Here is a 13,712-nt window from a genome sequence, read left to right as displayed (position 1 = left end):
AATAAAATATTTGAATACAATCCATCACCTTTCTAAATGCTAATGTACTCGTTAAGTAAAATAAAACGTCTTACCATGTTTAGCAGTATTTCTAATTTCTGCAGCTATAAGAATAAAAGACTCAAAAAAAAAAAAAAAGTTAGTACCTTCTACAGTTTAATTAGAAACAATTTTCTGTTCCGATAAACGTAAGTGCGAAATCATGCTTGATAGAGTCTTCATTTATTTTGCCATTTGATTTAATCGGATGATAAATTTAATTTCCGATGAGTTGCACCAGTTAAATAGTGCTTGGTTAATTGACTCTTAATATTAATCACGCAACACAAGGCCCTTAAAAGTAAACATTCTTCGTTTAAAGACTAGCAGAGGTAATTATCTGCTCTTCAGTTTGCTTAAACGTCGCTTTCTGTCCAATGATAACAACATGGTCCAAAGAAACATTTATTGGAAGTAGCAAATCGAAAAGCAGAAGTATTTTCCTTTCCTACATGTACTCTATCATACTTTTTAAGTACACTCAGTTGGAGAACACTTCTTTAACTGAAAAAAGTGGCGAAAACAAAAATATCGACTTAAAAAAAGGAACCTTCTAGACATTTATCCATTCAATTATAACCTTTTTCAAAAATTAAAATGCTTTTTGGTCTACTAGTTTATATAAGCTCAGGGGGTTTTTTTTGGAACTATTTATGAAACTTATTAAACATCCACAGCTGTAAAGTATCTCAAATATATCATTATAAGAATGTATTATTGCGCAAGCTTGATTACATAGCAAAGTATGACTTTTTAAGAAACTAAAGCAAACATTTATCCATTGACTTTCATATACATATATTTAAAAAAAAAAAAATAGCAGTACAATCTAAAACCGTAAGGAAGATATATATTTCTAACACTTAAATGACGTTTTTTTGTTTATTCTGAAGTGTTGCAAAACAACACTAGGGAGAATGCCAATAAAATCACGACAAGATGTTTACATGTAAAGTTTCTAATTGCTAACCAAACGTAATGATTTATTTTATTTATTTATTTATTTATTTAAGTTTATTTTTTTTGCCGGCACGGTGCAATTTCAATCGAAATTTTATTCCAAAAGGAAATACAATTTGTTATTTTGAAAAATGAAAGTAATCTGTAGTATTTGCCCTTCATTCTTCAACACCATGCCAAAAATACGAATGTGAAAAATATTGCCTAAGTAGTCGAGAGTAATCTATCCCAAACTTTAAAATCCAGATTTTTTTGCACATAATTAATCGAAACTTGTATGATTTTTATTCATAAGTAACTTTTTTTACATTTGTAGTTTTCACATGGCACTAACATGAGAGAAAATGATTTTCTTTGTACAAACAAACCTGGTTGATAAACAAAATAAGGAATCAGAGCTTTGGAGAAAAAAAATGCGATTTAAAGCACTTTGAGATCGTATATTTAAAGAAAGAAATATAAATTGCGCAAGAAAACGTAATTTATTATTCAAAAATTCACTTTTACAGAGCATACAATTTGTTATTCCATTAAGTATTTTCGAAATGAAAAACGCATGTTGTTGAATTCAGAACAAAGGGTAAAAAAATATTTTGATCCTTTTCCATTTGAATTTTTGTTTCGTTTACGGAGATAGCATTTTGCCATGGACCGGATGAAGATCATCTATCATATAGAATATTTATTGAAACATAAATTTTAAGCTACTTGACATTTTTGAGCATCTAAAATTCTTTCAGTATATCTTTAGCTTTGAGCTTGTATGAAGTAAATATTGTATTTCGATAATTTTTAGGATACTACTTGAATACACTTCCAGGACTATCTGTTTGCTGACGTAAATGGAAGAAAATTAAAAATTGATGAATGGTTTGAGAGAATATTATTTAACTGGTTGTATATGTGAGAGAAGAAGGGTTGAACAATTTTTCATATTTTATTTACAAAATATCGACTTTTATGGCATTAAATGCAGCAGATTTTGACGTTTCATTAAAAAGCAAGGAGTATACTTGATGCATAACTGGAATTTTAAGTAGCGATTGACATTAACAATGCATAATAAAAGCATGAATGTTTGAGATGCATATATTTGGTGCTCTATCTGAGAATTATAGCTTGAGTGAAATATGAGATATGCATGTCATATGGGGGATTCTACAAATTCGGGAACATAGAGGATATGAATTGCAAAACATCAATGTTTCTTAAAAATGTAGGAAAATAGAATGCTTTGAAGGTATCATATTGAAAATCAGGCATTGTCAGACTTTGAAGTATCTGGTTTTATGTAGATATTTTCTGAGGAGCCCGAATGTAACATAATCCAATATTAATGATTTTTCAACAGATAAATTGTGGAATTATTGTTAACTAATGTACAATCGTGACTAATGTGCCTTATATATAACAAATATATTACACAATGTAATTAATGATAGGCAAAATGTTTCTCAAACATGATGTAAACGATTATATAAAGAGCGTGCTTGAGAAGTACAGCGTGAGTCTAAGCTTTTGGGTGAAGCGTGAAGCTTTAAGGGATGTTAGAGGGGAGGATAAGACGCAAGAATTGAAAGGAACACATGGTTCCAAACACAATGCTGACACGCTACATGCACACAATGCCAGAAATTGATGGATGCAAAACAGGTGACAAATTTATCACACAAATACGATTTTAAACAATATTTCCGTTTTAAAGAAATGTTTAGAGCAATCGATAAAGTTACGGCCTGTAGTAGCTCTAATACTCGCGTCGCAACAAAGGCACAGCAATCAATGAAAATTTGTCACTGCGACGTATGTGTTGCAGCTGTAGGTCGCAAATTTGATCAACCGCTTTAAACCTTTCTTAAAAACTCAAATTTTGTGTAAATCGTCTTTGTGAAATAAATTTGTGACCTGTGCTGCTTCCATAAGCTTCTGGCTTTGTGTATATGTAACGCGCCAGCTTTGCTTTTGCGACCATATGTTTCTTGCGATTCTTGCTTCTTATCCTCCCGTCTAACATCCCTTAAAGTTTTGCCCAAAAGTTCAGACTCACCCTGCATTTTATAGGAATGAAATTAATTTTCACTTGTTCATTTTACGTCATTTATAACAATCTCTCACTAAAGTATAATGTTAGATGCAGAACAATTGTCCTTAAACTATTAATTAAAGGGTATAATGCTTGTGAAGTATACTTAATTACTATGAACAATTTTTACTTCTTTATTTTACATCAGTTACAATAATGCATTACTTGACTTGAATCTAACACGCAGACAAGGCTTCGCCATGGAATTAACCAAGAAATCTTTAGCCCTTTTTTAAAATTTGATTCGTGTGGATGACATAGAAAATGAGCACGTAGATAACAAAACGCAGTTAAGATATTCTCTGCAAATTACATGCGGGGCTTTGTCAGCTTATTTATTTACTAATTTATTTTTACAAGAATTTTTAATTGTAATAAATTTTAAAACACATTATTAACGTTCATTATATTTTACAATCTACTTTCTTCTTACATATCACTTTAGTTACAGGATTTAAAGACACTTACGTGAAAAATGAATTTAAACTTGTAAAAAATCACGTACTACTCGAGGAATAACAAAACACAAATTAAGTTTAAAAATAAATAAAATGCCCTTTTTTAAAAAAACGCTTCCGCAACATTAGGAACATCACAAAAGAAAAAAATTGTACTTTTCAGTAATGTGACTGGCTGATATTTTTTGGGACAGGATTTTTACTAGGATAACGTCAAGCAAAAAATCTTGAAAAATTATCAAGTAATGGCGGTACCAATCCTACTTCTTGATCAAACTTTTGGAGCAATGAGCCAGTTTATGTTTCTGTGGTGACAACATCTTTGTTTTAGCAGATGCCCGATGTAATTTTATCACTGTCTTCTTCACGTGAAAACATATTTTAAACTAATTAATGAGCTGAGTTTAACAATTGCAAACCATTGTATGAACATTCAAGTGAATTTATGACTATATTTAAATTTTTTTTATTCAATTAGGAATTCTTTATTTTTGAAAATTAATTCTAAAGTAGATGACGGGGTTCTTGTGAACACAACATGTAGGGACACATGTAAACAGTTCTCATATCCTCTCCATAATATAAATATTAGTGTAGGGTTATTATAAGTGTTAAAAAAGGTGTAAAGATTTATAACTATTGTTTTGCTGCAATAAACTTGCAAATTTATTGTTAGTTATTGTTACATTATAAGTAATGAATTATTTTTTATTTTATTGTTTTTTTTTATTTTTTAAATTCGTTTTTTACTAAATATTTAGCCAACAATTTAGTCGTGTATAACATTTACAGGAAAGAAAAGACAAAAAAGTTTCCTCTCACTAAAAACTGAAGTTTAAACTAGTTTTAAAATTCATTATCATATTCTGTATGAAGCTTAAACGCAATATATAACAAGAATACACTTTACATAATAAAATATTTTTTGTATTTTTTAGTTCTCTTATAAGTTTTTCTTGTCAATCCAGTGATTAGAACATACTACGAAACTTTAAAACTTGAAATTGAGCAGAGTTACATAATTCGGAAAAAAATATTTTCTTATTGATAACTGCTGTACAATTTAAAATCAGACAGTATAGGTTACCGTCCCTTAATGTAATTGGTATATACGTATATGTTTCATATTAAAGATTTTTTCGTTGAAAAATGCTGCTTGTCTTGCATTTTTCAATCGTGTTCATATGTGCCCCAGGCTTTTTCACATGTTCCCCAGGCTTGTTCACATGTGCCCATATAGGGACATATGTGAACAATTGAAGATGTTTTTTAAAAATTCCATAAAGTAAAAAAATATATATATTTTTAAAAATCTGAAAAAATCCAGGGCAATCACGGGAACACTTTTGCACTAAGAAATCGATAATATTTTTTCGAGAAATTAAGAAATGAAAAAAAATTGTTCATATGTGCCCCCTTTTCTTTTCTCTCTCTCTCTCTCTCTCTCTCTATATATATATATATATATATATATATATATATATATATATAGGGTAAACCTACCCAATTTCGTGATACTAAGGATTCAAACAGTATAATCGATAATTTTTTCTGAATTTTTTGACTTGATATTTTTTCCATAGACATAGTAAACTTTATTCTTAATTATTAAACCATCAAGCAGAATTAATACATGATAATATAATGTAATTTAATTATTTTCCAAAAAAAGTATCACATGTACCTAAATTCGTGATAGTCTACCTTATTCCGTGAGTCAGTGTACCTAACTTCGTGGTAATGACTTAATCACTGTCACTGTCATTTTCTTCATTACGTGCACTTACACTACACATGAACACTGTTGGTGGATTTTTTGAGTCAACTGCCTGGCAACTTTCATGATACCAATTTAAACAAAAACAACATTGGATCCATGGGCTCTTGTTATGTCCTTTGTAGTAACTTTCATTACAGTTGGGGCAGAACCATTCATCTTCAGCTTCACCTTTGCTCTTATTGTTGTTCTTTTTGGCTTTAACCAAACTGCTGGTACTGGCACTGACACAGGATTTGGTAGTGTCACTAGTACTGGAACTGGTACTGGCGGTGGAAGTATTACCACATGATTTCTCCCCTGGAAGATGAACTGCAGCTGATGGATCACGCCTCTTCCTTGCAGGTTTTGGAGCACGTGCTGTAAAATCAGGTAGTTTTAACACATCATCGATGCCTTCCTTTGTAGCAGGTGCATTGCTGACTGACAGGGAATTTTCATCCATACACCTGTTATCCACGTTTGTTGTCAGGGCTTCATCAGGAATTTTCATCTTGTTTAGTGGGAAAACACCAGCCTTGCAGAATGCAGAAATGATATTTTCTCTGCTGAATGCTTCCAGAAAAGCGGGACTGAACATCCCATGGAAATCGAATCTTCCTGGTCTTCTCAGCGGATTACTTTCTTGAAACTGCCTCAGGTGTTTCTGCCAAGCCAATTTCAAAGGCCGGTATACTGCTACATCCAAAGGCTGTAGCAAATGACTTGTGTGGCTTGGAAATGTTACAATTATGATGTCATTCTCTGAAGCCATTGCAATGACTTCAGGAGTTATGTGACTCGCATGTGAATCCATTAATAGCACCACAGGCCTTGCTGAGGAAATCCCCTGGACAAATTTTTGAAACCACATCAGAAATAACTCTGAGTTTATCCAGCCACTATGAGACACTGCAACTGTTACATTTGGAAGCGCCCCAATTTTCAAACCATCAATCATTCTAGCGCCTTTGAAGATCAGTAGAGTAGGTCCAAATTCACCTGCGGCATTGATGCAAGGTAAAACGGTGTGCGTTTCAGCCTTGTCAGCAATTACTCGATTATAGAAGAACCTCTTGCCTATTCTTGTAACAACTCGTCCAGACTTCACAACGTAGCACAGCCCCGTTTCGTCGCAGTTCCAAATTTGTTGAGGTTTGATGCCTTCTGGAAACTTTCCATAAACCTCAGAGAGTTTGTCGTAGAAATCATTGAGTAACACCCTATTAGAATTGTTTGCCCGATATTGGGACAAATTTTCGGGTGTTCTTAGGCCTAAATTGTATCTGCGACGAAACTCACGCCACCACTTCCAACTGGCACATTTTTTCTTGTCGCTGAATGGAAACGGTTTGTTGTTTGAAGCACACTCCTTCTCAGCAAGGGAGTATGCTATGTGCCTGATTCGATTGACCGTCAAACCAAACCCAAGCTCCTGCATATTAATGACAAATTTCACTAACGAAGTTTCAGTTGCTGGGCCTAGAGCAAACGGTCTCCCCACTTTTCTCACATCCACACTGTCACTGTCACCTTCACAGCGTGTTATGTAGTCTTTCAAGGTGCTCCATGGGATGAAAAATTTTTTCGCAGACTTGTACACTGACCAATTTTCATCCACTACCTTCCTCACTGCGAGTTGAAGTGTTTCCTTTGAGTATTTCTTCCGTTTGTTCCCACCTTTCTCTTTTTTCCCACCGGCTAGCTTGCTGTAAATAGGCGCCATCTGTCTGAAAGTAGCAAAATTTCATAAGAAATAACTGTGTTTTTGTAAGCCTCCGTTACGAGTATTACACACAAAAACAAGAAACTAATATAAATACCACATTCATTATAGTATTAATTTAAATATTAGTGTAAGAAATATTAATTTTCTTAAGAGATTACATATAAAAACTTACATTAATTATTGCAAGGAGTCACACCACGTGCACACTGTTCTCTTCTAACTGACAAAATGGCTACACAATAAACCAGTTGCCGGAGACCTCCAAAGCTTTGCCTGGGTTTGGACAACATCCTGCCATCTATGAGGAACATGTCAAATTAAGTGTACACAACCTACCTAACTCCGTGGTAAAATAAATGTTTCGTATCACAGAGGTATGTCACGAAATAAGGTAGGTTCACCTTATATATATATATATATATATATATATATATATATATATATATATATATATATATATATATATATATATATATATATATATATATATATTAGGGTGGTCCTTATTTTTGAAGTTGTAGATATTTTACGCGACGCCCCCTCAATTTGTTCCATTATACAAATAAATGATCCTTGCAAAATTTTAAGTCAATCCATGAATATTAACCCGTGCCCCTAGGGCCCCCTTTTTTGAGTTTCGGTGAAAAAATTGCGGATTTTCTCATTTTTATGTGAAAATTTTCTTTAGTTTCATATTTAAAGTAATTTTGAACGTGAATAGATGTTGCTACTTCCAGACTGACCATTCTCTCACTTTCATTGTGTAAAATTTTACATGTTACAGAGGCTTCATGTACACCAATGGCCTTGGGTCAGCCATACCGCTATTCTCCGCTCGGTTCAAACCAAGCGGTAGGGGAACATTTCTTTCAACCAATGTAGACACAAGGGATTCTAAAGGCCATTAATGAATGGCCAAGGCCATTAATGAATGGCCAAGGCCATTAATGAATGATCTTTGACGATAACGAATTGCCTCCTTCAGGCTTTGGTGGTGTTGCTTTAAAAAATTTCCTGTGTATGTTTTAGGTGTGGCAAATAGGGTCGTTAGATTTCAGCGCTATAAATATAATACTGGCAATTGTATTTTAATTCGCTGTTCTTTAGTTATAAATATACTTAAATGTTTATGCAATTCTTAATTCTTAAAGCATAAATTTTGAAAAATACTCGATTACTCTAACATAAAAATACACTGTATTTTCCATACCTAAAATATAAATTTAAAAAATGTCCAGATCGGAATAATGTAAAAATTTATACTTTAAATTAATTTTCTTCTATTTCAGTACATATACTTTTATTATCATCAAGTTCTTCTTGCAATTCACAAGATTTAGAAACCAAAATGGGTATCTATCCGAACTTGTTGAAACTTTTTTCTATATCTGTTTTACTACAACGAAAAAAAAAGGCTTAACAACTATTGATATCGGCTCGCCTTTCATCACTGTTAGACAAATGCCGTATTAGGAACAAAGATGCTGTTCATTTATTAACAGCCTATGTAGATGCAGTAAATTTCAATCCAAATGACCTTGTAATCAATTGGACATCCCTTAAGAGAGCACGAGAAAATCTTCGAGAGGTAAAATCAAATTTCATGAATTTAAATTTAGATTTTTTAGTTATTCACTGGGATACAAAAAGCTACACCCAGATGTAACTGAAAAAAAAAGGCAATAAACTGGAAACAATTTAAATTGACCTTATATGAAGAGAAAGCGCAAAATGCTGTTTTACAGTTAGATGCTGTATGAAGATATGATTTCCAGCAGCAACCCAATATAGGCTCCTTTAAATAATATAATGGGTCTAAAAAAACTGCAGCGTACAAAATGATGACAAACATGCAGCAGAAGCAGTGATTGGAAAATTCATAACTCACTTATGGTATTTAGGGGATGAATTAGTAGCTTTGTCCGTATTGGATGAAGGAATTAACTTTGAAGATAGGAAAAGACTACTCCAAAAAATGCTTGCTGATAAGGAAGACGTGTCTGATGACTATAAAAATTTTCAGGTAACAGTAGATGATTTAGAATACTTCCTTAGTAAATATCTTCCTCTTTATAGAATCAATTACAAGTCAATAAAACTGTTTGATAAGTTACAAACACCAAAAGATGTTTTCCTATTTGATCCTGAATCGTCTCAAAATGAAGGAAGCTATTTAAAGGGAAGAGGTATCGTTAAAATACTGAAAGTTGTGAATGATACAACTGAATGAGGAGCACAATTAATCAAAGAATTTCACAATCAATTTACCAAATTTGAGTCACAAAAGTAATTTAGTTTACAGACAGTCCAAGATTCGGAAGAAAATGCACATGATTGAAATACATCGAGAAAAGCGTATGATTAAGGTAAAGTTTCTAAAGCACTATTTCATTCTTATTCAATGTAAAATCTTTAGATGATATGAAGTAATTAAAAAGATTAATTTTAGTGCTACCTCGCTGTAAAAATATTTTGCAATCCTAGGAGAAACGATGTACGGGGTCTAGTGTAAAAACTCGATTTGTGGGAAAATTATTAAAAGTGTTAAAGTTCAACGCCTTAGGGGCACGTGTTATTATTAACCGATCGAGTTCAAATTTTGCACAGATTACTTTTTATTATTGTGTCACAAAACTAGGGGGCGTCACTTGTTGAATTCCAAAAAAAATATTTTCCCATATAAATAAGGACCACCCTAATATATATATATATATATATATATATATATATATATATATATATATATATATATATATATATATATATATATATATATATATATATATATATATATATATATATATATATGAGTGTGTGTGTGTGGTATTTCTTATGAAAATGATTTTATATTTTAGTGAAATAAAATAGAACAGTGAAAGTCACATTTTTGGGTATTTAGTTAAAAAACGAAATTCAGAGGCAAAATCAGCTAAAACTTTTTAAAGCAAACTAAATCAAATAGATTCTGGTTTTCATAAAGAAACTGTCTATTTAGTTTAAAAAAACTATTCAAAAATTCCTTTTTTACATGTGTTGCAAATACGATGGAAAATTGCAAAAGCAATTTTCATTCTACTATTTCCCAGGAGACACGTAAAAAGTAAACCACCTTAAGAAAGATCAAACATTGAAACAACTCAGTAAATTTTAAAATGAAAATGTAATTCTACGAATCCATTAGATGATGGAAGATTTCTTATTCTTCCTTTTTTTAAGAAATGAGAAACTTTGAGAGCTCGGAAGTGAGTCACTAGCAAGATCCGAGGAATACGATTCCTGTTTCAAATTGTATTTTTTGCACATTAAAGCGTTGCCTTAGCTGAACGAAATTGGCATGAATTCGCGGGGTGCAATTTTCGCTAGAGTGATAAACAAGAATCTTAATAACTTTCTCGATGCAACAACTACAGTAATGCAAATGTACCCTATTGTGCCTAATACACTGAATTATTTAGAAGTTAAAAGCTAAAATTTATAAGCTTTCTTCTAGAATAAATGAAGCTAGATGCTCCAAACAATTAAAAAACTGTATACTTATCAACAATGAACAATAAAATTACTATTGTATGTCGAAACATTCCGTTTCGGTCAAAAAAAAAAAGAAAAGAAAAGAAAAAAAAACCCTCTTTCTACATCAATACTTTCTTACCGATTCTGTTTTTTAAGCCTAATTTTAGTCAAGACGCAAATTAAATTGCTGAACGATGTTTGAAAAGAGCTAATTTAGATATTTAAATATCAGGTTTTAAGTCTCTAAATTAAAATTATTTTTACACAAGTTTCTTTTGGGGAAAAAATTGAAAGATGGGGGTTGGGGGAGATAGAAAGCGAGCGAGCGAAAGCTGTAGTAGAAAAATACCTATTACATGTATGTACTTATTTTGCATAACACAATTTTCAATTGTACTTATATGTGCTTGCAGAGCTTTTATATCATACCATTTTTGGCACTTACTTCCCGATCATCATGCACCAAATTTCTTGATTATTTTAAGTTTATCAAAATGCATATAACTGGGCATAAATATAGTTGTGAGTGTAAAGTAGTTCAGCCCTTATAAGCGTTTTGATACAACATATCATGATAGGTTTGATATGAAGTTCAAGTCAGTGAAATGAAAAAAAAAATGCTTATCATTCAGTAAATGATTTTTTAAAACTAAACGTAAAACTAAAGGTAAAACGTTTGCAAGAGTTCATGCACTATGAAATTACATGCAAAGTACAAGTAATAATTACATAAATAAAAGGGTTAAATAAATAAATAAAATTTTTCTTTCATTGCTGACTTCCTCAGGATACTCCTTTATCATGAAAAAAAATCAAATATAGACAGGATAGTTCGATGGCACTTTTGACTTTGTTAAAAATTTGTTATCTATCTGAATAAATTATACAAATCAGATGTAGGGTATGTCGAATATGGACAAAAAAAATCAAGCTGCTTGAAATGGGTTTCGGAATCGAAAAATTCTTTTGCTTTCAAAGAAGTCATAAAAGTTTTAAGCTTCAATAAGGCTTGCACGAACACACACACACACACACACACATATATATATATCTATATGTAAGGTTCATTCAAATAAAACCCTGTCAGAGCGTGATACTTCACATGAGACGTATGGGGGTGCCACGTAACTGCGTGTATGGAGGCACCATTTATTGGTAGAAAGACTGACGCATGCGTAAATTTTGATGTTGCACAGATAGAGCGGTTTCACGAAGGTGGTCACACAAAATATTGTCCACTACGGAACATGCAAGCGATCATTAAGTAGGAACAACGAGGAATGATTCGATTTTTAGCGGCAGAGGGAGTTGGAAGCTGTAAAATGTATAGACGGATGAAGACTGTGTACGGTGAGTACAACCGTACTTCAACTATTGTAGAAGGGCGCAAAGGATAAGCGTGAATGACAGTGAAGCTGACATTGCAGCAGTATTGGTGGGAAACGCTAGAGCATCCACCGTTCAGTCCAGACAATGCGCCGTGTGACTTCCATATTTTTGGACTTCTAATTCTAGCTATTCATGGACATAAATTCAAAACGGACGACGAAGTGTGTAACTCGGTCCAGGCCTGAATTCGACAGCAACACTATTGACTTTGTTTTATTTGAATGTCTCTTACTTATATATACTAGCTGCGTCGCCTGGCGTAGCACGGGCTAATTGAAAAAGGAAAGAGATATCTAGTTGATGTTTTTACACTACTCTGACATCAGTTTCTAACGCGTTGAGGATTAAATAAATGCGTGTGATTCAGGACTTGCAAAACACCCGTAAAGCATATTTTTGGCAAAAATCTCATTAACGTTAATAATAGTTGTCAATGATTCAAATTATGAGTATTTTCAACTAGCACAAAAGATGAAAATATATGTATGCATTATCTACTATAATCTGCGCTCACGTTAAATGAATTACGACAGATGGACTACATCTAAAATATTTTGTACAATAACAATCAGCTTTTCACATAAAATTGCCTATATTAGTTTTTTGATTACGTGAAACTAAATGATTGAGACTTATTAAATACTAATAATTGCCAGTCTTTCATACTAATTCATCAGCTACCAATTAAGCTTTAGTTAAAATCATCAAAAGCAAACTTTTTTAGTTCTGGAACTTATGTTTAATTTAAACAATTCTAAACAATATTAATTTAGCGTGTTCTTTGAACTACACAAAATGTATTTCAAAATTTAAAAAAAAAGGAGGGAGAAAAGAGAGATATTCAAAAACCCACCCATTCTTGAAATGTTTAACAAAATAAACATAATTAGTCACACATCCCAAATTTAATAAAATATTTGGCTGGTAATGGTAAACTTTCACTAAAATAATTAAACATAACCAAAGAAATAACTTCCATATGCTGAAAAGTGTGAGGAACGTTATCTATAAATAATTTTTAAAAAGGCAGACGATAGGCAAATGTTAAGTTCGAATAGAGCAACCGGTGCACCCGGTTGGTCGTTTTAATGAGGTCATTTGTCAGTCCTACTGAAACACGGATGGAAATGTTATTTGCTAACACATATGTATGTAAAATGGCAACAGAAAGAAATAAAACTCATTACCTAGACTAATATAGAAACGAAGCTAATTTAAAATGGGATTCTACAAACAAAAAAAAACGCTTTAAAAAGTAGTTTTAGGATTTATACATCCGAACAAACGAGAAATGAAGCTAATTCAAAATAAAATTCTATACTTAAAAAGTTTTAGACTTAAAAAGTAAACTTAAGACACTAGACTTAAAAAGTTTTTATTTATTTATTTATTTATTTATTTTTTAAAGATTTGGATAGCAGCCAAAAAACTCCACTTTTAAAATAAATATTAGAATTTTATTTGACAACTCACATACAAAATGACAACAGGAAAGAAATAAAAATTCCCGAAAACGCGATGTTAATTGACCTTTTAACTAACATTTCTACTAATTAAACTCGTACAATTACGGGATTGGTCTTATTTTATTATTATTATTATTTGGAGAATTTCGAATCAATCGGCTCCTTGTTCGACCCTCGACTCGAAGTGATTCGCGAGAATACCAAGCTTCAGACGGACAGACAGATGGACAGAAGAACAGAGGGACACGAGCAGATTTTAATAGTATAGAAACGTGTTCATACCCGCAATTGAAATATTCAAATATTCTTAAAATATACTTCT

General features: G+C 32.1%; 1 protein-coding gene across 1 annotated transcript; it reads right to left on the bottom strand.

The window, feature by feature from the left end:
- Positions 1-5,285: 5,285 nt before the first annotated feature.
- On the bottom strand, positions 5,286-7,022 carry LOC129231034 (uncharacterized). The gene has a single exon (XM_054865281.1). The coding sequence runs from the start codon at positions 7,020-7,022 to the stop codon at positions 5,286-5,288; it is 1,737 nt and encodes a 578-aa protein (XP_054721256.1).
- Between the last annotated feature and the right edge of the window lie 6,690 nt (positions 7,023-13,712).

The sequence above is a fragment of the Uloborus diversus genome, chromosome 10 (genome assembly GCF_026930045.1).
Source record: "Uloborus diversus isolate 005 chromosome 10, Udiv.v.3.1, whole genome shotgun sequence".
NCBI lineage: Eukaryota > Metazoa > Arthropoda > Arachnida > Araneae > Uloboridae > Uloborus > Uloborus diversus.
The sequence above is the reverse complement of the archived record's forward strand: the minus strand, read 5'-3'. Positions and strand labels throughout refer to the sequence as shown.

What these genes read in the sequence shown, in the direction of transcription:
- LOC129231034 (XM_054865281.1), bottom strand. Translation starts at nt 7,022, where the DNA reads ATGGCGCCTATTTACAGCAAGCTAGCCGGTGGGAAAAAAGAGAAAGGT.